The sequence below is a fragment of the Ochlerotatus camptorhynchus genome, unplaced genomic scaffold (assembly GCF_037179485.1).
Source record: "Ochlerotatus camptorhynchus isolate MF236.1 unplaced genomic scaffold, CSIRO-AGI_Acam_v1.1 ptg000193l, whole genome shotgun sequence".
Classification (NCBI taxonomy): Eukaryota; Metazoa; Arthropoda; class Insecta; order Diptera; family Culicidae; genus Ochlerotatus; species Ochlerotatus camptorhynchus.
This window is the reverse complement of record NW_027040683.1, coordinates 2,466,559-2,493,518: the sequence shown is the minus strand read 5'-3', so window position 1 is coordinate 2,493,518 and position 26,960 is coordinate 2,466,559. Positions and strand designations below refer to the sequence as shown.

The 26,960-nt window shown below is 43.0% G+C and overlaps 2 protein-coding genes across 2 annotated transcripts in view; both read left to right on the top strand.

The window, feature by feature from the left end:
* Nucleotides 1-9,577, top strand: part of LOC135702502 (neuropeptide CCHamide-2 receptor-like) — a 238,605-nt gene extending 229,028 nt beyond the window's left edge. Inside the window, exon 6 of the mRNA XM_065223573.1 lies at nt 8,497-9,577. Coding sequence (XP_065079645.1) covers nt 8,497-8,731 — 235 coding nt within the window. The 3' untranslated portion in view covers nt 8,732-9,577. The remainder of the gene's footprint in view (nt 1-8,496) is intronic.
* Nucleotides 9,578-17,461: 7,884 nt separating this feature from the next.
* insb (insensible) lies at nt 17,462-18,392 on the top strand. Its single transcript, XM_065223450.1, has one exon. It carries the CDS (start codon nt 17,659-17,661, stop codon nt 18,205-18,207), a length of 549 nt encoding a protein of 182 aa, XP_065079522.1. The 5' UTR covers nt 17,462-17,658; the 3' UTR covers nt 18,208-18,392.
* The last annotated feature ends 8,568 nt before the right edge of the window (nt 18,393-26,960 follow it).

The window sequence follows — 26,960 nt, the reverse complement described above, 5'->3', positions numbered from 1 at the left end:
ATCGTCAAATATGGACGCTCACCCAACCCATTAATAATAGACACCCGGGTGCCAAGCTTCGTCGTTTCCCGCTTGCTGCATCGTCGTGGGATTAACCGAGAAGACAGAGAAGAGCACAGCACATATAGGAGGTAGTTGTACCGAACGCACACAAGTCTAGGGCTAGAAGTATAGAGAAGTAGAATACAAACAATCACACAAATCCGCAAAAGCATGCTTTAGTTTAATACAATAAAAATCAACTTACGTTTTCCGTTCGTAAATAAATGTTTTGATTTGAAATCGATGTAATGTTGTTGATCAGTCCTATCAAATATTAGAATGAGAGGAAGAAAGTTTTGTTCGTTGTTTCGGGTCCGGGTAATTATGTTGTTGTCTTCCGCGTGGTCGGAATTTGACTGTTATGTTGCGTACCTCTTTTGCTGCGGCTGCGCCTCTAGCGGAATTTAAGTGAAGCTACCGATGAGGAGAACTTGACGTGGAACGTTGTTTAGGGTTTATGTATTCTCTTACCGGGAGCTTTTCAGAACTATTTCGATGTTGTGAGAGATTATGCTGTTTCGCAATAGGGGTTTCTACTCGATCAAATTCGGTAGTAGTCAAGCTGGCTCGATCTCTTCTTTCTATGAAGATTTTCAATTGGACTCGCCCTGAGGCAGTCTCATCCGGGCAAACTCAACGTGGCCTGCGGTCTCCTTTACCGGAGTGGCGCTTAAGCCGCAAGCTTCACATAGATCGGCCAGTGTCGGCTACACACTATTGTATGAAAATACCGGAACGAAGCAAATAATCTGCTCGACGTTGGCTGTGTTGATCGCCATTCTGAAAGAAGCCCACTTGTATGACCAAATCTAGCCCCCTCGTCAGTGGCTACACTGATCATGTGTTCCTCACGTTTTTATTTTTTCTGCCGTCGGGGTTTCTCCGCCGGACCGGGCACTGTCTCCTACGGTGGAGTTCTACCTTGATTGCGCACCCAGTCCTCACCACAGCCCCGATCTAATCCTCACCTTACATTAAGTTTTTTAAATGTTGTCTGTCTCATTCGTTGGGTAATCAGAGCCGGTTGTACGTCACGTTCATATCAAATTGAAACCTATTTTTTAGGCATGATCTAGCCTGACCATCTGCTGTATAACATGATGAACTAGCCTCCGGCTAAAAATCACGGTAATGAAGGAAAAAAAAAATGAAGTTGCAGAAGATATGGCTGTTTGGTAGTCCTGCCTGAATCCAGTTCTCTGCCAATTCTTCAACTCTGAAGAAATCCAGAAACCAATTTTTCTTGAAGACAAGCTTTGAACACCTCAGCAAAGCTATCAAGTACCTATAAAGAGCCGCTTAGAGCACCTGCACCAATGCGTTGATAAAGATATTTTAGCAACCTCCACCATAACGCAGCAACTGCCTCTCGGTGAACAGCGGGTTGACAAATATAACAGCGCGATAGCAGGCGACCCAAGCGTTGCTATCTGTGAAATGTCAGTTGTTTTTTTTTCATTTGAAAATAGAGTCTGGAACAAAAATGTAAACCCAAGGGACAGTAGAGCGGTCCTCTTGAAGACCCGGAACATCCGTAAATGTGGGAAATAAGAAAAAAAGAATCTAGATTTTTTGAATCTACTAGTTGGGATGCTGCATGAATGAATATGGATTTGCAACCAGTATGTTCACTCTGGTGGCCACGGGATGGTCCTCTGGAAGATCCGGAACATCCGTACAGGTGGTCAATTCGTAGAAAAGATCCTTGAGCAATTTCATCACTTATTTTGATACTACATTAATGAATTTAGTTCTGGGATCAGCATGCGCACTCTGCTGCCCACGGACCGGTCTTTCGGGAAATCCATGGTCCATGCGTAAAAGTGATCAATTCGTAAAAAAGATCCAAGAGCTCCAAGGTTTTTTTTTAAATCACTTATTTTTAAGCTACATGTATGAATTAGGATCTAGGTCTAGCATAGGCAACCAGGTAGCGGAGTGGTTCTCTGGAAAATCTTGAACATCCACAAAAGTAGTCAATTCCCATAAAAGATTCTAGAGCTCCACGATTTTTATTTAAATCTATAGAAAAACAGATCCAGTTGACAAAGATCACTCACTTTAAACTACGTATGGATGTTAAAGGCTTTTAATATATGATTTTAAAATAAAAATACGAACAGTAGGAATATTACCGGATGAAACCCCTCATTGGAACCGCCCAAAAGATCTCTGTGCTTCCCTTAAGTTTCTAAGTATTTTTTTTTAAACTACCCGCAATTTTACTGAAGTTAATTTAATTACCTTCACTTCGGAAATTATCTAGCCAAAGGCTAAAAATCTCCCTAATAAGGAATTAAAAAAATGAAATAACTTCAAGTTCCTTGATCTTCATTAAGCTCACGGCACTTCGTCAAAAATCTCTCATTCTCCCTGAACTTCTTTGGACTTCCTTGTGGTTTTGAATCTTTCCTGAAGTTCACTAGTTCTTCTATCGTTTCGGAATTTTCAGTCATATTCATAAAATTTCCTGAAGATCTTGCATTGTTCCTGAAGTATCGCAAAATTCGAGAAATTCTTGTGATATTCCATAATTTCTATGAACTCCTTGAAAGATCCTGCATTTTTCCATAAGTTAATGAAACTGATATGAAGATCTCTGATCACATGAGAAGTTCTTAGAGCTCCCAAAATTATAATGAATCTACCAAAAAATCTATGTAACTTCTTTGAAAGTCTCTAGACGTCCTAGAAGATTTCTGATCATTTTAAAAGATGTCGCGATTTCATGAACTTAATCTAATCGTCCCTGAAGCTCCTGCTTTTTTTGCAGTTATTTAAACTGTAATGAAAACCATGGAACTCCTTTACATTTTCCTGACGCTCTTATGTTTCTGACATTTAAATAAAGGTCTTGGTACTTTGATGAAGTTTCGGAAATTCCCTGAGTTTCTCGGAACTTCTTTAACATTGTTTCAATTTTCTTGACAGTAGTTGAACTATCCTTAGTTTCTCTGCTCTTGAAGTTCTGAAGTTCTTGGTACTACCCTAAACTAAATAGAACTGTCCTAAAAATCCTTAAAGTTCATTGAAGTTCCCGAAATATTTCTGAAATTTCCTCAAGTTCTCTGAACTTCCTCAAAATTTTCTGAAACTCTCCACAGAAAAACTCTGAAGTTCTCCTCAGAACTACTCTGAAATTTTCCTCAGAATTAATCTGAAGTTCTCCTCAGAACTACTTTGAAGTTCTCCTCAGAGCTACTTTGAAGTTCTACCGTATGAGTGATAATGTTTGCACCATCTTACAAATAAGGATCCCGTTTCACCTGTGCATACAATGCCTTGATTTTCTTTGCATGCACGTAACTTATAGCTCATACCGTAGTAGGCTGTGTATAAAAGAAAATGATTTACTTAGTTTGACAGTTGTATCATGACGAAGTGGCAGGGTATTCGTGATTTGTCCCACGCGTAAATGTCGCAAAAAGACATATAAATCGCCGTGGGAGTGTCCCGGTGGACCGTCAAAAGGGTTTTAGACCGAGAAAAGAAAGGACAACTATCCGCGAAGGTGGCCACAGGTCGTCCGAGGTCAGCTCGGGTTCCGAGGGCTATCGCTGCTATCAAAAGGAAGATTCGGGTGAATCCAGTGCATTCAATAAGGAAAATGGCAAAGGAATACGGGATAAGTGACTTTACGGCACGGAAGATCGTAAAGGAAGATTGCGGGGCGAAGTCAAGGGCACGGAATAAAACTCACATGATTACCAACCGCATCCGGGAGCTACGAGTCGAACGATGCAAGAAAATCTTGAACTTCCTTTAGCGAAAAAATCCGGTAATCCTGTTCACCGACGAGAGCATGTTTACCGTCGATCCCGTATCAAATTCCAGAACCGACCGGTATATTAGTTCTCTTCCGGTAAAAGACGTGGCCGACGAGCACAAGAACGTGTGTCTGACCTAGCATCCTGCTAGCGTTATGGTGTTTGGATTGGAGTCCTTCCAACGTCCGGTCGATGTCATCTACGGTGTTGAGCAGTGGATTTTCATCAATGTTGCTGTCCACCATTCGTCCGTACTGCACCCAGTTGACATGGTGGTAATCTTTACGCAGGCAGCTTCTAGCAGGAACCACGTTGACACCGACTTCAGTCACCACCGGTTGGTGGTCGGAGCTGAGATCGCCTCCAGCTTGGATAGTCCGATGTTTGACAGGAAAAAGTCCAGCGTGGAGGGATTTCCCGCTGGAGAGATGAAAGTTGGTTCGTCTGGAAATTGCACAGTGTACAGTCCATGTTGTGCGTGGTCGAACAATAGACATCCGTTCCGGTTCCTCTGGTAGTTCCTCCAAGGTTCATGGCGGGCGTTCAGGTCGCCCCCAACGATGAATCGGGAGTAAGTACGGGTGATGGCTGTCAGGTCCTTCTTGAATTGGATTCCTAATCCGTTGCTTGCGGTACACTGGCGTGGGCAGTAAACAGCGATGAACCGGATGTTTCCAGTTGGTGATTCCACCTCCACACTAATGGCCTCGATGATAGAAGTGCGGATGTGGGGCAGAGTGCAAAACTTGATTTCCTTTCTGACGATGACCGCTACACCACCACCCCTGGAGCTGGTGCGATCAAGCCGGATAATGTTGTGGTCTGGCAACCAGATGCTGTCACCGGACTTTAGGTGGGTTTCGGTTAGAAGAACCACATCGATGCTATGCTTGCGGAGGAAGTCGGCAAGCTCAATCTGTTTAGCTCTTACAGAGCAAGCGTTCCAGGTAGCGATGGTTAGCGGTTTAGACACCATATTGGATGATGAACTTACCGAGCACTTGGATCTGTTCGGGCTTATTGCGGCACTTACGTAGAGCACCGGTCATGTTGACGAAAATTTCCATCAGTACATCCGCTGAAAACAGATCGGGGTTGTTGTTTTGCGCTGGTGGTTGTCTCCAGAATCCAGGGGGGGATGGAGAGCTTTGGCCAGCAGAATCACCAGAAGTTGCTTGAGCGGAATGCACCCGCGAATTCGCTTGCCTTTGCTGAGGAGCACGAAGAGGCGGGAAATCCTCCGTCCGAAATACCGGGGCTCCCAGCGAACGATGATGCAATTAATGGAGCGGATGGCTTTCAGCGCGTTGAGCGTCACCGTTCCCTTCTGAAAGTGTACCAGGAAAAGACAATCCGGATACGCCTTCACATTTTCGTCTCTTCTTGTCATCCGATAGACGGCACTTGGGGCCAGCTTGTACCGGTCCCTGATTTCAGCTTCGATAAACTTCGGGTCGAAGTTTGGTAGGCCCCTGATGACGACCTTGAATGGTTTCTCACCGGGAATGTCGTGGGTGAAGAATTCCTCCTTGGAAGTCCTCAGGTGGGTGACGACCAAGTCATACTCCGCTTTGGTACGGAGCACAACCTTGGTGCCGACTCTGCCCAACTTGTATTCGACTTTAACGCCCAGCGTCGCTAGATCCGCGATGAGCTCATTAAGATGAGCATTTTTCACTACCAATGGAGGTAGCTTCACTTTTGCCGCACTCGGGCCAGCAGAATTTTTGTTGTCGATGGCGTCGCCGAAATCACCGATGTCGCTGGCGTTCGTTGCTGTGACGTCATCACGTCCACTCGCACCATTGGACTGGCCTTGGTTTTTCTTCCTCTTCTTGGATCGCTTCACCGTGGCGGAGGTGGTATTTCCAACATCGCTTTCTCACGGAGCCTGCTCCGGGAGCGCAGTCTTCCCATCACACGATGCGACCGACACTACTGACGACGCGAATAAACGTTTGGAATAAACTATCGAACAACTCGACAGAGCGAGCAAATACCGGACTGTACTGCTTGACGAACAAGCAGAGAATGAATGATGAGTTGATGCTAGACAGAAGCGCTTTTTTATAAAGCAGAATGATGTGCAACCAAGTGGTATAAAAGCTACAAAGACTCCTCCCATTATGAGTAGTTTGCTATCAAGTAGCGACACTGGCTCCTTTCCTTTTGCGTAGTTTGCCAATGGCAACACTATGAAAGTTAGCGGCGCCGGTGGTGTAGTGGTAAGCGTGATAACCTCTTACCCCAGCAGGCCTGGGATCAATCTTAGTCAGCGCCACGGGCATGTTCTAAGGCATAACATAATTATCTCGAATTAACATCTCTGATCACGCCTTCCTTCGGGAAGTAAAGCCGTTGGTCCCCGGTTGAGTTGATGGGTCGATAGGTAGGGTCCAGGTGTGGGAGCCACCAAGTTCATTTAAAGAGTTAGAGTAGAATTTTTAAAGAACTACAAAAATAGTTTTCACCATTAAGTCAAGGCTATTTTTTCTCATTGATGGCGCTGTTCCATTGATAGTAAGTTAGAAATTTGGAAAAGTGGATGCATATTATGGTCAAAATAAGTCAAAAGAAATCATTCATTATCGTTCAGTTTTTTCCTAGAAATTTTTGATAAATAGTATTTTCTTGCAGGCTTTCTTATTAAAAGGGAGGGAATTTTTATGTATTTTTTATGCAGAATATGCAAAATGGGAGGGACTTCAAATGTTAATCCTCCCTCCCTCACCAAATGTTACAGAGTGTAATCAAAATACATGGAATGTTGAGATATTGAGATCGTGAGAGTGAATTTTCTCTTTCAAATTTTAATGTTTTGGCTCTCTGGGGAACGGTTAAAAAATGTATGGGAAAAAACCTTTTTTAATTAATTTTAGCTTATTTAACAAAAAATTCCAGGAAAAAACTGAACGACAAAGTCCATAAACGATTTCTTTAGGTTGTCGTCAACTTTTTTTTTGGAAAGCTATGTGAAATTCACATGGATTTCATGCATTACGTATGTGATATATTTTTTGAGTGTATCCCGTGTTTCCAAGTTTGGTTACAATACTACAACTCTGGAGAGCATTTTGTGTGGTCGTTGGGAGCGTGTGGTTCTGAATATGGCGATGAGTGTGCAAAATGTTACGCAATTCCATCCTCCCTATTCGCACACGCCCGAGGATCGGAGGCGAATGCCACTTCGATTTGTTTCGTCTACTTACTACTCTCTGACGACTGTGCTGGGGAAGCAGCATATGCATGTAGGTAATTGGTGGATTTGTTAGTTAATTCGACGCTTTTGGACAATGCTGGATATTTACCAGTTTTTCAATAGTTTCTTGTTGAAAATCAACATTATTGAAATCGGACCAGGGGCAGCTGAGTTATTAACGTTCAAAATCTTTCTTAATTTGTTACATGTTCCATTTTCGGTTTTCACAAAGTGTACCCCCATATAGAAATCAACGTCAAAAACACATAAATAGTTCAAATGTCATATTAATCATAACATAAATCTCGATTACTTTTTCGAAGGGACGTATCAGTTTTAGTAAACAATGCATTTGATCGTCGATTTGGCGTAACTGATAGCCTACGCATTCTAACACCACTGTAAGGAAGGGGGAAATCTCCCCAATCTGATGGTAGTGTTAGCATGCGTGGGCGAGCAACCAGTTACGCCAAATCGACGTTCAAATGCATTGTTTACCAAAACTGATACGTCCCTTCGAAAAAGTAATCGAGAAATAGAACTGTAGAATAATAAAACAACGACTGACACTGGGTTTAATTGGGAAATAAGCAGGGTCTCATTTGAAGCCCTTGAAAAAACACAGCTAATATTTACCTGTAGAAGGAGGCATTTGATTCGCGATTCGTTTCCAGGCAGCATTTAAAGCGTTTAAGTTCGAGTGTAAAGCATGTTGCTTATGCCAAATTAGTTTTTCACTTTTCATCAATTCGGCCAGCCACTGTTTTTCTTCAGTGTGCTTTAATTTCCGCTGTTTCTTTCTTGATTTGTGTTTGGTTGCCGGTGAATCGCGACGTCTTTTGCGGTTTTCTTTACCATTTTGCCCCGAGAGGTCTCCTTCTTCATCGTCCACAAAAGGAACCGATGATTCATCAATTATGAATTGATTGAAATAAATACTATTATCACTATTGAAATCCGTCTCTTCGTCTTCAAAAACTTGGCCGAAATCCATTTTTAAAACATTTGTCGGAACAGATCCACAAATCCAGAAACACTACAACAAATTGAAACCAACTGATATATTCAAACAACCCATATCGAACATGAAACGTCAAATTTTCGCTACCTGGTGCGGTTTTCACTAGTGCGGACCGCGTGAAAAAAGTGCACGTAAGCGAAATAAATAGGATCCACAATCTTTGATTTCGCTGGATGGTGTTTGTTTACAGTTCCAAGCGAAGTGAAATTTTTGTGGATTACATTTTTCGCGCTGGTGAAAAATCGATTATTTTATATGAGATTTCGCTTCGTTTCGATCTCTATACAGGCCTATACTAGAAAAATTAAACCAACAGCCTACATTGATCGGTTGACGTATCATTGCTTCCGGCTTCACCGCAAGCTCCACGTGTCATCGATGGAGCCATTTTTCCCTTCTACAGTGACCTTAATTTAAGGCATCCGTTTAACTGCTTACCTTCTCTTGCCTCTCTCTCCCCCGACCAGCTTTCTCAACTCGTGCATCAACCCAGTGGCCCTGTACTGCGTATCCGGTGTCTTCCGGCAGCATTTTCACCGGTACCTCTGCTGCCGGCAAATGTCCGTTCAGCGACGCATCGGCATGTCCTCGGTTGGGAACGCTTGCGAAACGAGCTTTGTGTCCACGATTCGCCGTTCGCAGCACAACCACAGCATCCGGAAGTCGCTGTCCGTCCACTCGGTGCAGAGTACGAAAAGGTGAGACAGCGTTCGGCTCATGGTCTACTTCCAGGGCAGTGGCCCGCCTGGAGGTGGATTGAACGGAGCTGCTACTGGAAGAGGAGGACCCAAGCGGAAGTAACCAAAGGCGCTGGCGACGGCGACGACGATGACGGTGGTGGTCAATACGGCAGGTAGGGAAACTGGAGCGGATGTAATGTGATTCTGTACAGACAAAGGAAAGTGAAGCTCAAAATTAATGTGTATTAGGTGAGTGTAAGCCGAATCATCTCAAATGAAAATCCCTTTCAATTGTCATGGACAAGAACCAAGTAGGAAATGTAGTGTGTAAATTGCTGTACAATGAATCGAATTTACCTAACAAAGTGGCATAAAATGAAAAGCTTGTACCCTTCGATGATTTATCCCTTCGCATCCATCGATGAAACTCAAACGTGGTGAGATGGAAAACTGAAATTCAATTCACCACTTAATTGAAAAGTCACTTTCAGCGCTTGGACTCCCATTGTTCTGTCTGTATGTTTAAAAAAAAAAGTAAACTTTCGGCAGGTGGGGGAATTGAGTCACATCAATTCAGCCCAATACCGCCGGAGTGAAACGTATTATGTACAAATGGAAAGAATAAAAAGTATTTAAAAGCTATTTATATACCTATCGACTCGCAGAAAAAGACAGCATCACAATTTGGACGGCGATTTATTATACTAGAATCTTAATAGAAAATTAAACCTTCGTAGAGTATTATTGTTAAGCAAGGAGGCGATCGAATCTTCATGTCGACGAAACCGAAAAGATATTTATGGAAACTTTGTAAGTGATCAAAATACAAATATTTTTATTGAATGGAAATAAACAAATTGAAACTAGATTGTCCTGTACACGAAGTGTTGAGGTGGATTTTTAGTTTCAAGGATTTGAAAGAAAATTTCCAAAATGCAATACAGTAATGACCCGATTAAATATCTATCTTGAAATGAATGGGAAAGATTTGGAATTTATGTGAAATTGTTGAAAGGTAAAGGTCTAATGTCCTGACAAAATTGGGTCATTACTGTAATTGAAGTCTCAAACCCAAATTTGATTGAATGGCTGTACCGAGAATCGAACCCCTCACCATTTTTAATAACCATTCGACTATCGGGCACACTGCCGCCCATACATAACAGAAAATGCCCACGCCAGCTGTTCAAGAAACAGCGTAGAAAGAGGAAACGAACAAAAACAACTGCTGCAGCATGTTCCTTCCTTCAGTATCCTTATTAACCCGAATAGACTGGAGAGAGAAAGGTAGGTAAACAGGCAGAATTAAAAAAAACCCGATGAGCCAAATGTGCAAGCTGAAAGAGGCAGATCTTGGACGACGATGATTATGATGGCAATGCCTACCGAAAGCATCAACATCAAGAAGCAATCGAAAATATTGAACACCCGGCGTTTGGAGAGGTTCAAGCTTCGTCGTGAATCGTTTTAGTTTGCAATACGTCAAAAAAAAATGATGCCAACCAAACAATGCGCTACTAGCAATTGATAGTGGAATCAACTCAGGGATTAAAACTCACTGATATTCCTGCCTACGACTGATTGAAGCTATAATAATATGCAAACAACAATCATATGCGAGCAGCTGCTGGTTTTCCATACATTTTCCATTTGCAAAATTGCCTACCCCCATCCACTCGTTCCCGTCGCTCGCTGGATTTGTTCACCGCATCGCATCAATTAAAACACATCGGAGACCGGGCGCGTGTGGCTGGCAGCAGGCTTCGATTTCTCTTTCTCATCGTCCTTTGTGTTGTTATGCTTCCTCGGGTTCGGGCAGTGGCTGCTACTACTAGCATACAACATAGTAGGAGGTGTTGGCAAGGGATAGAATCATACCGGTTGCCATGCGTGCTGCACTCATTTGTATGAATAACCTCTATCTATAGGGGAGGAAGAGGCAAGGCAAAACCGAGAGCATATGTTTATTTCCGATCCGGTTGGCGCGCGCGAGTGCAGGATGGCTAGGCTACCCTGCACGTCTGAACTCATTTCGGTGAGCATGTTGAGCGATCGGAAGTTTGAACCTCTAGGGATTCGGTTGGGTAAGGTGCGACGCGAAGGAGTGGCACCGAGAGGTTCAAATGAAGGTGGTTGCCAGTTTGCAGGAAGATTGTTGGCGGATTTCGCCAATGCAGTGCTACGTTCTCACTACGCTTTATAACAAGTGATATAGCGAGATGATATCTATATCAAGTGGACGTGTTCACATGATGTTTGTGCCAGATCATAAACAAAAACAAACATGCATCAGATTAATTTGAACCAAATGTTTAATTAAATAAATTTAAACTTTTACGTATTAGGCCGGAACAAATATCAAGTTTTTCTTTTGTCATCCCCCCCCCCCCCTTCAAAATTTTAGAATATCACCAAGGGGAAAATAAAATAAAACTTTCAGTGTATATTTATTTTTCGCACATTCATTTGGGTCTGGATACTCGCTTTGCTAGATTTTATTATGTTGTTGTTGTTGTTGTTGAAAACGGATTTTATCGAACTCATTCCTAATCTTGTTTGGCAACTCACTAGGTAAGCCGCCTTCAATCTGATTGATACCCCTTGTTCCCTGCGCACATTTTCGTCTTGTTCCAGTTGGGTCGCTATCAAGAACCATTTTCATTGGATCGTTATCCGACATTGTTACGATGTGCTCAGCCCACCGTAGTCACCCGATTTTCGCATTCGATCTAAATTTTGTAACTTACAAATGTGCTGCAATGCTACTTAATGATTCACTTCTTTTCTACAGTGATTCAACAATTTCCGAGCTAAATTAAATCTTTTTAAAATTGGTTTAAAATTTTTAGAAGTGAGATCAAATCAGAAACAATTAAAGAAATTCTTAATTGAGGTGACATTTTTGAACGTAGATTCAAAACTGAGTCGAATAAGTCATCAGCACTTTTCTAACTGAGTTTAAACTTTTCTGTTATGCGATTCAATCCTTTTTAAAGATGTCAAAGCTTTCTTGAAGTGATCCAACATATCCCGCACCTAGGCTTTAAAGAATTGGTTTCACATATTTTGGAGTGAGGCCACATTAGCTGATTTAATCTCTTTCCTAAATGAATCCAAGGTTTCCTGCATTGATTAAACTTTTTCCGAACTGAAACCAAGCTAGTCAGAACGGGCTTGATATTTTCCTAAGTGAGCTCCAGATTTTTGTTAACTGCTTTGGCATTTGGCAAGGACACAATCTTGCTTAGTGAAAGTGTAGAAAGTGAACCGACAATTTTTTGAGCTTATATTTTCCAAATGGTGTCCAATATTTTCTGAAGTGGTTCAAAACCTTCCTTAGGGAGTCCAAACTTTTCTGTTGAGTGATTGAATTATATTGAATGTTAGTCTGAGCTTTCCTGAAGTGATTTACCTAACTTTTAACGTAGATTCCACTCGCTTAGATCCCTTCCTCGTTCTTGTGAGATTCACATCCTTTGAAAATTAGGCTGAGATTTTAAAGAATGGACCTTCGTGTACACTGCCTCAGGCTTGAGCCCAAGCCGCTCCAGTTCGGATTTCACCGCAACCGCCTCGACGGTAATCCACACAAAACCACGTTCAGTGGCTTGCTCGATGGCAGATCATGCGTGAAGAAGTCCGTGTTGTTATCCTTCAAGAAACATCCTATTTGTTTGAACTCCTCCAGGCTGGAGCACATCCCGAGTAGCACACTTTCATCACAATAAGTTATAGCAACTTGTTTATGACTGAAATAAGTCGTATATAAGTTTCTACCATTGATTTGTGACAAGCGGGCTACAAGGGATGATTTTGGTACCGATACTGCAAAAGCTTGAAGCGAGGCAGCAGCTTGTGTTTTGCCAGCTTGGCAACATCCTTCACCGGCGTGAAAAGCGGGGGAATCTGCTCTCTTCTTGCAATGGGAACGGCGTCACCATCGCCATTTTCTTCCGGGAGTACTGCATACTGGTTGGCTTGCAGTACTCGTTTTCCGGCGTCATCCTGCGACGCGCTGGGCTTCTTTGAGGGGCCCGCTGCTGGCTCATTGGCACGTTTACGCACCATTTTTTTCGTGTTTTCAAGTTCAAGTAAACTTGCCAGAACGCGAGAAGGTGACTACACTTCCACGGCGCAACGCGACAGCACAAAACGAAACAAAATCTGAGTTGAGGCTAGACAGCAGCGTTTTTTTTTATAGCTTTTCAGGTTAAAGCAGAATGATGTGCAACCAAGTGGTACTCGATTATAACGACTGGGTTAGGGAAGAACGTTTATTTCATGAAAACAGTGATAAAATTATCATCTTTTTATTTGTACACTAGCTGAGAGTGCCCGGCCTTGCTCGGGATTCAATATTAGCTTGAGTTTATGCGCCAATTAAAAACAGCATGCTATATTGTACGTAGCCCTCTCCCCTTTATCTAAGGGGCTACCCCCTATGACCTCCACATGCCAGATTTGGTTCCATTTGCTTGATTAGTTCTCGAGTTATGCAGAAATTTCTGTTTCATTTGTATGGGAGCCCCTCTTTACAGAGGAGGGAGGGGTCTCGAACTATCATAAGAACCTTTCCCTGCCCCAAAAACCCCTGCATACAACAGACAGACAGACAGACAGACAGACAGACAGACAGACAGACAGACAGACAGACAGACAGACAGACAGACAGACAGACAGACAGACAGACAGACAGACAGACAGACAGACAGACAGACAGACAGACAGACAGACAGACAGACAGACAGACAGACAGACAGACAGACAGACAGACAGACAGACAGACAGACAGACAGACAGACAGACAGACAGACAGACAGACAGACAGACAGACAGACAGACAGACAGACAGACAGACAGACAGACAGACAGACAGACAGACAGACAGACAGACAGACAGACAGACAGACAGACAGACAGACAGACAGACAGACAGACAGACAGACAGACAGACAGACAGACAGACAGACAGACAGACAGACAGACAGACAGACAGACAGACAGACAGACAGACAGACAGACAGACAGACAGACAGACAGACAGACAGACAGACAGACAGACAGACAGACAGACAGACAGACAGACAGACAGACAGACAGACAGACAGACAGACAGACAGACAGACAGACAGACAGACAGACAGACAGACAGACAGACAGACAGACAGACAGACAGACAGACAGACAGACAGACAGACAGACAGACAGACAGACAGACAGACAGACAGACAGACAGACAGACAGACAGACAGACAGACAGACAGACAGACAGACAGACAGACAGACAGACAGACAGACAGACAGACAGACAGACAGACAGACAGACAGACAGACAGACAGACAGACAGACAGACAGACAGACAGACAGACAGACAGACAGACAGACAGACAGACAGACAGACAGACAGACAGACAGACAGACAGACAGACAGACAGACAGACAGACAGACAGACAGACAGACAGACAGACAGACAGACAGACAGACAGACAGACAGACAGACAGACAGACAGACAGACAGACAGACAGACAGACAGACAGACAGACAGACAGACAGACAGACAGACAGACAGACAGACAGACAGACAGACAGACAGACAGACAGACAGACAGACAGACAGACAGACAGACAGACAGACAGACAGACAGACAGACAGACAGACAGACAGACAGACAGACAGACAGACAGACAGACAGACAGACAGACAGACAGACAGACAGACAGACAGACAGACAGACAGACAGACAGACAGACAGACAGACAGACAGACAGACAGACAGACAGACAGACAGACAGACAGACAGACAGACAGACAGACAGACAGACAGACAGACAGACAGACAGACAGACAGACAGACAGACAGACAGACAGACAGACAGACAGACAGACAGACAGACAGACAGACAGACAGACAGACAGACAGACAGACAGACAGACAGACAGACAGACAGACAGACAGACAGACAGACAGACAGACAGACAGACAGACAGACAGACAGACAGACAGACAGACAGACAGACAGACAGACAGACAGACAGACAGACAGACAGACAGACAGACAGACAGACAGACAGACAGACAGACAGACAGACAGACAGACAGACAGACAGACAGACAGACAGACAGACAGACAGACAGACAGACAGACAGACAGACAGACAGACAGACAGACAGACAGACAGACAGACAGACAGACAGACAGACAGACAGACAGACAGACAGACAGACAGACAGACAGACAGACAGACAGACAGACAGACAGACAGACAGACAGACAGACAGACAGACAGACAGACAGACAGACAGACAGACAGACAGACAGACAGACAGACAGACAGACAGACAGACAGACAGACAGACAGACAGACAGACAGACAGACAGACAGACAGACAGACAGACAGACAGACAGACAGACAGACAGACAGACAGACAGACAGACAGACAGACAGACAGACAGACAGACAGACAGACAGACAGACAGACAGACAGACAGACAGACAGACAGACAGACAGACAGACAGACAGACAGACAGACAGACAGACAGACAGACAGACAGACAGACAGACAGACAGACAGACAGACAGACAGACAGACAGACAGACAGACAGACAGACAGACAGACAGACAGACAGACAGACAGACAGACTCGGCGAGCCGCATGTGGCCCGCGGACCAGTGAATAAGCACCATTGGATTAAACCGAGGGGGGCGACACATCTAAACCTCAATTTTAGATGCTCAAAAAATCTCACACAATCTACTTGCATCGCGCATCATCTTTTTGCAGGAAATCTTCAGAATCGTCATCAATCTTCTTCCTATCTACTCAGCGTGCGAACAGCTAGCCACAGCACAACACAATCTTTCCTGCAGCGTAGATAGAGTCACCCCCCTCGGGTTAAACAAATAAAAAATAATGATGGTTTACTGAAAAACTCTGTTGAAACTTCAATTGCAAGAAATACACATTTTAATACATGTGAGCTTTTAATTTGTGAATACTTATCAAAAATGTTCACTTCTCTGATATTGGACACAATGGACACTTAAAAGTTGACATTAATCGTAGAACATCAACTTTTAGTAAAAGTTTTAACATATTTTTCCCCCAAGGAAGTCGCGAAAATTTCCAACACGAATGATTTTCTAGCTTCATCTTGGCAATAATAGGTCTGTTCCCGTACTTGCTTTTCTGTACCCTCAAAAAATTCCACACGTCATCATTATGTATCTCACACTTAATTTTGCACTTATTGTGAAACACATCCATTTCGTGTGTAAATCTTGGATTAAAATTGTGAAACACTTGGATTCTATGTGCCTCATTTGGTGATATCAACAGCTTTGCACATCATAGTTCAATATTCTACAGTATGCTACTTTATCGACTTCTACTTTACCGACTCTAAAAATTAATCGACAAATATATGAACAAAAATGCCAGAGGCCAGAGCTTTCATTTATAATTTTAATGGGTCTGATTTAGGATTCGATAATGCACTGTTGGGGTGTGCTGCTGCCGGAGTCTTCGTTCGATCTCACTGTGCCACGGTTGTTCTCATATATGAGGCGGGTTGATAGGAAGTCACAAGTTAGTCTTGTTTTCGATGTTTACCTTTCTGAGTAAGCAATTCACATCGCATTGAAATGCAAAACACTTTAAATCCATCTGTTTTGAACAGTAGTGTGATTCAATGTGCAATACACTTGAATAGATAGTGAAAGATTTTCAACATTTCAAAATTTGAAACACTGTAAATTAACGTGTAAATGTGACTGTGCATTTAAAAAATCAATTGTTTAAACACTTCGATCAAACGTGTGGAATTTTTTGAGTGTATACAGAAAATAGCAAAAGCATGCTCCCGTACTTGCTGTACACTCAAAAAATATTATCACATATCGAATGGATGAAAACCATGTGAATTTCACATAGCTTTTATGTGATCACATAGCTAAAAATCCCACCACAAAATCACATGAATATTATGAGGTCAATGAAATTCATATGAAAAATCATATAAAACTAACGTGATCGCATAAATATTATGTGAAATTCAGATGAATTCCATTAATTTTTTTTATGGATGAAAAGCATTTGCGTTTCCAATGGAAGCTACATGAAAACTATTTTCAGTGTACCATATTACGTTCTTATGTACATCAACTTACAGAAAGCTGCAGCAACCTTCAGCAAAAAAGCAAGCTCGGTAATAGACCTAATGACTTTCTACTGACTACACATTTTGAATTGTAATTGTGATGTAAAGATTAATTTCTGTAAACTTGTATTTCATTTCACTCAAACCAGTAGATTGCTTACAAACATGGGCTTTTGTATAGAATATTTGCATGATTTCATGATATGTGACACTCCGAATATTTGCCTGTCAAGTGATAAATTACTACACCATTTTGTATGAATATAGTTTCGTCCAGCTAGCTGGCAGCTCTGCCTCCGCACCTCCCTTATTATGCTCCTGTGGCACCATGCAAGGGACAAAGAAACATATGCTCAATTTTTCCATTCATTCTCTATGCCCTTTCCCCTCCGTTTATCGTAACGCATCGTAGCACCTTGTATCCGTGATCAACATGCATGTTTATATTTTATTCCCTACCCTCCAGCTGAAAAGCAAAACATAAAAACTGAAACGCAAGCCGGAGGACGCCTGGCACACGCCGCCGGAGCTGCTGGGTCGTAAAAACATGCGGCAGGTTTGATTCTCTGCAGCCGGCAGTCGACCGATCATTTCAGGTAGTGCCGTTCGCGAGGCAACACGTGCATTTTTCCTTGTTTCTGATCGAGTATTTCCAAAAAAATAATTAAGAACAATTTGAACTGAGTTTGAGCTGAACAAGCGATCAAAGTGTTGACGGCGACCATGTAACGGTTTTAATCCATTCCAAAGTGCTGGTTACCAAATAAAAATCAAGTTCCAAGTATGCCAAAAACTGTCCCAAAGAGTACGAAGAACAATGATCTCGCAGAGTCTCGCCGCCTCGACCACCAACACCATCACCAAAGGCAACATCCGGGCGGTGGCGGGGGCGAGCGATCCAAAGTGAAACGTAGACATAGTGAGCTGGAACCAAACGAAGATTCTGGTGAGCCTTCCAAGCGACCGAATCGAACAGATCCGGATCAAATAGCGAACCAACTGCCGGAGCAACCGGTACCTGCCTCCCCGGGAGGGTCGGACTTTCTGCTACAAGCCTTGCGGCGCATTCAGGAACTACAGGATGAGATCGATTTCCTGGAGAATGATCCGTACGCGGAGGATGCCGACAGTTCCGAAAATGATGACGACGGATATCCGCCGATGGATGGAGCCGTCGTAGTGGGTCACCAAGCGGAAGCGTTGGGATTTGCCGTTTGTGCTCGGGAAACGATGGCTTTCCTGGAGCGTGAAGGCGTCCCGGTGGATAGTCCGATAATGGTGAGCCTGAGGAGCCGTCTCGTCGGAAGGTGCGAGCAGAATATGTCCTGTTGAAGGGAGCTGTGGGAGAAGTGATTCTAGTCATGAGGGAATTCAGGGTGTATTTTAAGAAGTACTTGCGGTGATGTTTCGTTGCTGTGAGGAATCTTCTAGTCACGTAGGTTTAAGGAGAATTAAAACGATTAGCTTTGTAAGGAACCAAAGTGTATGAATTGAAAGCCAAAAATAAAATCTAAGAATGGATTTGCGGTTAAACCAAGATTGATGTTGAGAAAGCCTGGACTTCCCATCCTTAAACTGTACATAGTGTTGCATATATATGTGCCACCTGCTCCTTTCTGTCTAATGCAGTGCTATAAACAGCAACGGATGTGCGCATAATGTATCATACGGGCAACAACAGCATCATCGTCGCTGTCAAGAAAATGTGGGATTGCCTGCAGTACCGTTGGGAGCACCACATTCTGTCTTTTCCAGGAAACACTACATTTAGGTACGAGACATTTTGTCAAGTCAAAAACGCTTCCGGTTCAATTTTGCAACACGTGAAATATTAATTCCAGTAATCCAATCTGTCACCTGCTCCGATGGCTGGGAGTCCTTATGCACATATCCTTTATGCACGTTGCCAAGCTGAAAAGCGCTTGGGGAAGATAGTGCTAACTTGTGTCTCTAAGCTGGCACCGTCACTGCCGTCTTCCCATATGGGTGTTACAAAACCAACTTTAGGTTGGCTTTTAGCTCTACTGCTGTAATGATACCAAAACGACCGGGTGAAGAAGCGTGTGCGGTTGGATGATGACAAAAGTGAACATGAGAAAGCACCTGCTCGCTAGCGGAAAAAGGATTCGTTAAGTATCCAGAACACACAATGATAATTGAGACTGAAGTGCAATATCTCTGATACAGTTGATGAAAGAGCATTAAGCTTGCGTTAAACTTATGTAGGGGCCCTCCGGGTGCACCAAAGTAGATTTTCTTAGTAATTAATTTAACTCTTTATTTGTGTCTTATGGTTAATATGGCCCAAGACAATTGTTGAAATCTGGATTATATTCATCGAAACGAATTTTTGCATGCTAAAGGCTTCTCTCAGCTTTATTTTTGAGGAACTAATATACTGCCGCTCTTCGCATGTCGGTCCCATAGTCGTTTTTGTCAAAACTGAGTTTTTCAATGCAAATGGTAGCCATACCCATATTTCCATAATACTGGATGAACTAATCAACTTTGTTCTGAAAAGGTTTGGAAAAACAGTTACATTGGTTGTCCCATCACATAAGATGCAATGGTACGAAGCAAACATAAAACGCGATTTTATCGGCTTGTCGATGTTTGCTATGGGACGGACATGTGAAGAGCGGCAGTATAGCCATTAGCAAAACGATATAGTGGTTCTCAGAATTTCGTAAAAAACTGTAGTTTTGTTCCGTATCGCAAAATATTAGATTTTGTTATAAGGGTGACCATTTCCATGTTAGAGTGGTCCAAAAAATCGACATTAAAAATACTTTTTTTTTAATTAATAACTTTTGAGCCATTTCAAAGATCAAAATTATAAGCGACAGCCCAATAGGGTTGTACGAACAGTTGGCGTAGGACTACGCTCACAAATGTTAACTATTTTGAACGAACGTTATTTAAAATTCCCGATATTATTATGACATCCGTGAATTTCTTCCGAAGTGTAGTAATTGGGCAGTGTCCATTTTCCGTTTAATAGTAATAAGATTCTTTTTTCAGTTCATGTGTAATTATTCTTGTGTTAGAAAATATTCCAAACTAACTTTTTCTTTGAAAATTGTGGGGGCCCTGAAAAGGGCCGTTTTGATGGTTTGTGGCTCTGAAAAGAGTCGTTTTGATGTTGCATGGCCCTCAAAAGGACTTTTGACTTTAAATGATCTTTATTTCTTGTGTTTGTGTGATTTACATGTATGAATTTTCAAGTGACACAGATGCGTCTTTTCAGCTTTAGTTCCTTTTTAATTTAAATTATTATTCATTACAGTTCCTAGTCCTATCAGGCCTGTTTTAAGAATGACCACCTTGGTGGGATTGGTTTGTTTAAAATTTGAAAAAAGGAGACTATTTACAACTACAACTAACCTACAACTACTATATACACCTAATCTACTATATACAAATTGCTTATCAAAGCATGTTCTGATAAATTACATTTTTCTGCAAATTTAGTTTTAATTTCGTTAATTCTGGAATCTATTTTCGCAATGCCTGCCTCTTCGTGTAAATTTGTTATTCTAGTGTCGAAAGGACGATCAAGAACCATCCTCAGCACTCTATTCTGTGCGACCTGAATTTTGTTCCTGTGAGTCTGTGCACATGATTCCCACATCGGAGCTGCGTAGAGGACCGCAGGTGCTATGATTTGTTTGTAGACGGCCAGTTTGTTTACCCTTGAGAGGCGAGATCTGCGGCAAATCAGCGGAAACAGACACCTAACCAAGGTAGAACACTTGACTACTGTTTTCTCTACATGCGAACGGAAGAGGAGCTTTTCATCGAACAACATCCCGAGATAGGTTACTTCGGCGGACCACTCAACCCTTGTGCCATCCATGATTACAGTACAAGATGGAGCCGGTTTCAGTTTGGGCGATTGCCGATGTAGGAACATGATCGCTTGTGTTTTGGAGGCATTGATTTTGATTTTCCACGTGGTGGCATAATCAGCAAAGGCGTTAAGGCATCGTTGAAGTTTGTTCGTTATTTCGCGAGGCATCCTTTCTTTGACGGCTATTGCGGTATCATCTGCGAACAGGAAGAACACGCAACCGTCTCCGAGGGGAGGAATGTCGGAAGTGTAAATGCTGTAAAGCAAGGGGCCCAGCAAACTGCCTTGCGGGACACCTGCTGGGATGGAAAACGTGTCTGAAAGACAACCATTCAACGATACCTTAAACGACCTTTGCTGGAGGTAGTTACGGGTGATTTTAATAAGATGTAAAGGAAAGTTGAAGTTACAAAGCTTGTACACAAGTCCATCATGCCAAACATTGTCAAACGCCTTTTCAACGTCTAACAAGGCCATGGCTGTGGACTTGGATACAGCTTTGTTACTTCGGATGTTATTCATCACCCGTACTAGCTGGTGATTGGTGGAGTGCCCCTCTCTGAACCCAAACTGTTCCGGAAGAAGAATGTTATTTTCCTCGACAAACTTGAGCAAATGATTGAGAATGATTTCTCGAACAATTTGCTCAGCGCTGAAAGGAGGCTGATTGGTCTGTAGCTTGAAGACAATGTTGGATCCTTTCCAGGTTTGCGGATTGGTATGATTTTTGCTACTTTCCAGATGCTTGGAAAGTAGTGCAGTTCCAAACATCTGTTGAAGATAGCGGTTACAAGAGACTGCACTTTCATGCTGAGTCTCTTCAAGATCAAGTTGAATATACCGTCAAACCCGGGGGCCTTCATGTTCTTGGTGCATTTCAGCGCTGAGCAAATTTGTTGTACTGTAATCATATCCGCCGGAGGCACGACACAACGGGAGGCATCTAGGTTTTGAACGCTTTGCGCAACCTGATCATCGAGCGGACTTTGGATAGTCGAGCCAAACAAATGCGATGAAGCGACATGCTTGCCGATCGCATTTGCTTTCTCCTGTGGGGTGATTAAAAGCCGATCGTCATCATTATCGACTCTGAGAGGTGGAACGGGTTTGGGATGAGTTTTCAGGACCTTGGATACCTTCCAGAATGGTCTGGAGCGGTCGTCCAGATTCTGGACAACACGCCCGAAACTTTCATTTCGGAGTGAGTCCATTCTGGAAGCAATCTGCCTGTTCAGATCGGCCATTTCACGTTTTTTGCCCAGATCTCCAGTCCTCTGAAACTGGCGTCTACGAACATTTCTCAGGCGAATCAAAAGTTGGGTGTGGGAATCAATGGCAATAAACTTACCCCTCACAGGCACTCGTCGGACGCACGCCTCGTCAGCCACGGTTATGGCTTGGTGGAGTCCCTCCAACACTCGGTCGATGTCCGCCACGGTGTCGAGCAGTGGATTTTCATCGATGTTGCTGTCCACCATTCGTCCGTACTGCACCCAGTTGACATGGTGGTAGTCTTTACGCAGGCAGCTTCTAGCAGGAACCACGTTGACACCGACTTCAGTCACCACCGGTTGGTGGTCGGAGCTGAGATCGTTGTGCGCCTCCGGCTTGGATAGTACGATGTTTGACAGGAAAAAGTCCAGGGTGGACGGATTTCCCGCCGGAGAGATAAAAGTTGGTTCGTCCGGAAACTGCACAGTGTACAGTCTATGTTGTGCGTGGTCTAACAATAGACATCCATTCCGGTTACGCTGGTAGTTCCGCCAAGCTTCATTGTCTCCAGAATCCAGGGGAGATGGAGAGCTTTGGCCAGCAGAATCACCGGAAGCTACTTGAGGTGGGGGGGTGGTTTGCACCCGTGAATTCGCTTGCCTTTGCTGGGGAGCACGAAGAGGCGGAAAATCCTCCGTCCTGAATGCTGGGGTTTTGTCCTTCTTGCGTCCTGGTTGATTGTTGCTTGACGCCTGCTTTCGGATGCGTTTGAAGTCCTCGCGTTTGGAGCACTGTCTGTCGAAACCTTGATGTGCACCACCACAGTTAGCGCATTTTATCGCCACGGCTCCATCCGCAGGGCAGTTGGAAGTGGCGTGTTCGTGAGCGCAGTTGCTGCAGCGTGGCTTGATGTTGCAGTTGCGGGTACCGTGGCCGCCACGGTATGACTCCCACCATACGATGATGGAGTAGATCGATCGGATGGCTTGCTGCGCATTGAGCGTCACCGTCCCTTTCTGGAAGTGTACCAGGAAAAGACAATCCGGGTAAGTCTTCACGTTTTCGCTTCTCCTTGTCATTCGGAAGACAGCGATTGGGGCTAGCTTGTACCGGTTGATTTCGGCTTCGACCATCTTGGGGTCGAAGTTTGGTAGACCCCTGATGACTACCTTGAAGGACTTCTCACCGGGGATGTCGTGCGTGAAGAATTCCGCCTTGGTATCCTTCAGATATTTCACGGCCACTTCGTACTCCGCTTTCGTTCGGAGCATCACCTTGGTGCCGATCCTGCCGAGCTTAAACTCAGCTGCAACGCCCAGCGATGAGAGATCGCCAATCAGCGTGTTGAGTGGGACTTGCTTCACCACCAGTGGAGGAAGCTTCATTTTTGCTGCACTCTGGCTTGGGAAATCACCAATGACGCTGACATTCGTCGCGGTGGCATCGTCCCGTCCACTCGCACCATCGGATTAGCCTTGATTTTTCTTCCTCTTCTTTGACCGCTTCACCGTGGCTGAGGTGGTATTCCCTACATATCGGTGGGAAGATTAGCGTACTTTTTCGAAATAGGTACACTCAAGCTACCCTCACTGCTGTTCTTCTTCTCCGTTTTCTCTCGGAGCCTGCTCCGGGAGCGCTGACTTCTCATCACACAAAGCGACCGACACTACTGACGACGCGATTAAACTGCGAATGTTTGGAACAAACTAGAAACTTTAGAACAACTCGACAGAGCGAGCAAAGACCGAACTGTACTGCTTGACGTTCAAGCAGAGAATCGCCCTCAAAAGGACTTATTTAGTTTAGTTAGTTTAAATGATCTTTATTTCAGTTTAACTTGGATGATTACCATATACATTTTACTAAGTGATTTAATTGCTTTCTTCATCTTTAGGTATGGGCAAAATTCAAAATTTGTTTTACAGAATTAGTCCTAGACTTAGTACACGGTCGACCACCTTGGTGGGATTGGTTTGTTTTGGACAGTTCCGCCCTCAAAAGGACCGTTTCTGGTTCCACTATATATGCATTTCGATCTTCATCCGAAGTCCCTCCTTTTTTACATATTCTGCACAAAGTATGCTGTACAGAATTTGTAAAAAGGAAGGGACTTTGGATGTAGTTTTTGTGCAGAAAATGTAAAAAGGGAGGGACTTCGAATGTTAACCTAAATGCATATATGGAGGTTCCAGACAATTTTTGCAATGCACTGTCCTCTGTGAACTAGGATTGGGCGATCTTCTGAGAAAGATCGATGTTGACGGATCGATCTTATATTTGGCTCTAAAATTCATCCACTGATTTAATCGGTACCAATGAATCGATCTTTGGTAGATCGATCTTTTGATTTTTTCAACACGCTTGTTTACGATGGTAAGAAATTATTTCCTGTATAATTCTCGATGAACATTTCAAATGGTCCTATCTGCTTTGATCGATTCTCTTCATCGACTTTCTCTTTCGTTAATAACTCAGCTGCAAAACCTTTCCCTGTTGTATTTGACGTTTTGGACGCTAGATAAGAACCTCCTTTATCAAACTATGTGGTAGAATTAGCGCGAAATCTGTTTGCATAGCAGTGGTTATGAAAAGAGAAAGTCGATGAAGAGAATCGATCAAAGCAGATAGGACCATTTGAAATGTTCATCGAGAATTGTTCAATTAAATGTTGTCGTATCATTCAAAAATATTACAAAAATAACCTATTTTATTTTTATGTTCTCGGCTTGAACAAAAGGTTTTATTGTATACTAGCTGAGAGTGCCCAGCTTTGCTCGGGATTCAATATTAGCTTGAGTTTATGCGCCAATTCAAAAAAGCATGCTATATTGTACGTAGCCCCCTCCCCTTTATCTAAGGGGCTACCCCCTATGATTATCTCCTTATAGCCCCACACTCGCCCCCACATACCTAATTTGGTTCCATTTGCTTGATTAGTTCTCGAGTTATGCAGAAATTTCTGTTTCATTTGTATGGGAGCCCCCCCTTACAGAAGGGGGAGGGGTCTCGAACCATCATAAGAACCTTCCACGGCCCCAAAAACCTCTGTATACAAATTTTCACGCCAATCGGTTCAGTAGTTTCCGAGTCTATAAGGGTCAGACAGACAGACAGACAGACAGAAATTCATTTTTATATATATAGATAGATAGATTGAAAGCAGTATTTGAGAAATACTCTAGATGGGGCAACAAAACACATTGCAACCTTAAGAAAAAAAATTCTATTATTGCAAAGAGTACTGGACTAATCGAAATTAAATGTAGTACGAAATATTGAAAATGTATGGAATCGAACGAAATTGCATAATAAAACAAACAATCAACAACTGGTACTTGCCAAAACTCGAAACTGATTCATCATTACTTATTCAAAACTACACAAAAATGGTTAAAATTTATTCTTCATTATGAGTTCTTCCGTTTTTCTCGAAAATGATTCAACTTTACTCAATAATGTATCATTCTGTTTCTCTGTGTAGACAAAATGTGACGACAAGGAGCAATGAGCACAGGAGGGAGGTAGCGCAAACCTTCAAATGTTGCTGTATTCGTAAATATCGTGTACTATTTATCTATTTATTTTTTTGAAGATCGAAAAGATCTATTATTTCGATCTTTTTAAGGACCAAAAATCGATCAGAAAAATTAGAAATCGGGATGAAAAAGATCGATCTTCCAAAGATCGATCGAAGATCGCCCAATCCTGCTGTGAACGATTAACGGAGAGAACAATTGCGTAGTTTCAAACAACAGCAGCGACATACACACTTAATCTAGCTCGGTAAAATATCCAACAGCCGATTACCTCGGCATGTACTTTTGCTGATATCTCAGCAAATAGTTATTTGTTAGCTGAGTCTCGGCAATTGTTTTACTGAATCTCAGCAAAATAAATTGCAGAACTACTCGGCTGTTGGAATCTCGGCGAAAAAAAATTAAGTGTGTATGATGGAAAATGAATGCAGAAGCTTGACAAAATGGTTAATTATGAAAATCAACTCTTTGGTGGTAAAATTAATATTGGCGCCCCGAAAAAGACGGTTTTGTCGTCGTCTGTCGAATTGCAAGCAAATTACCCGGCTGTTTGCCGATGAACAACACGCACTACACACTTAAAATTTTTCGCCGAGATTCCAACAGACGACTAATTCTGCAATTTATTTTGCTGAGATCCAGTAAAACAATTGCCGAGACTCAGCTAACAAATAACATTTTGCTGAGACATCAGCTAACAAACAGATATTTGGCAGAGATATCAGCAAAAGTAAATGCCGAGGTAATCAGCTGTTGGAGATTTTACCGAGCTAGATTAAGTGTGTATATCGTGACGCCACTTATCACAGGTTCGTATTCTTCTGGACGCGGCAAGTTTGATGCACATTACCGGGTTGTTCGATCTTTGTCGTGGTTGGAGAATTCTGAGACATCCACGGATACGGTGAGCTAGTTTGAGCTTGGGTGAGCTTCGACAAGACGATAACGTGCTTAATGACGGTGGCCCACAATGCTTTCTCACGATGAGCAACTGTACCCAAACAGTGACAGTGTGGCTTCATCACTGCTACTCTGTCTAGAGCGCTCTTGCAGACTAATGAGGCGAAGCAATCGGTTAAGTTGTGTGAGTAAAACCCCTGTACGATACAAGCAATTAGTGACGTCACTAATTGCGTTTACGTTGATTTTTGACGTAGAACTACGTCTGTGATTTCTATATGGGGGTACACTTTGTGAAAACCGAAAATGGAACATGTAACAAATTAAGAAAGATTTTGAACGTTAATAACTCAGCTGCCCCTGGTCCAATTTCAATAATTTTATCACCAATCGATCAGAAATATGACTACGACATAATGCTTCCGAATGTTGATTTTCAACAAGAAACTATTGAAAAACTAGTCAATGTCCAGCATTGTCCAAAAGCGTCGAATTAACTAACAAATCCACCAATTACCTACATGCATATGCTGCTTCCCCAGCACAGTCGTCAGAGAGTAGTAAGTAGACGAAACAAGTTGAAGTGG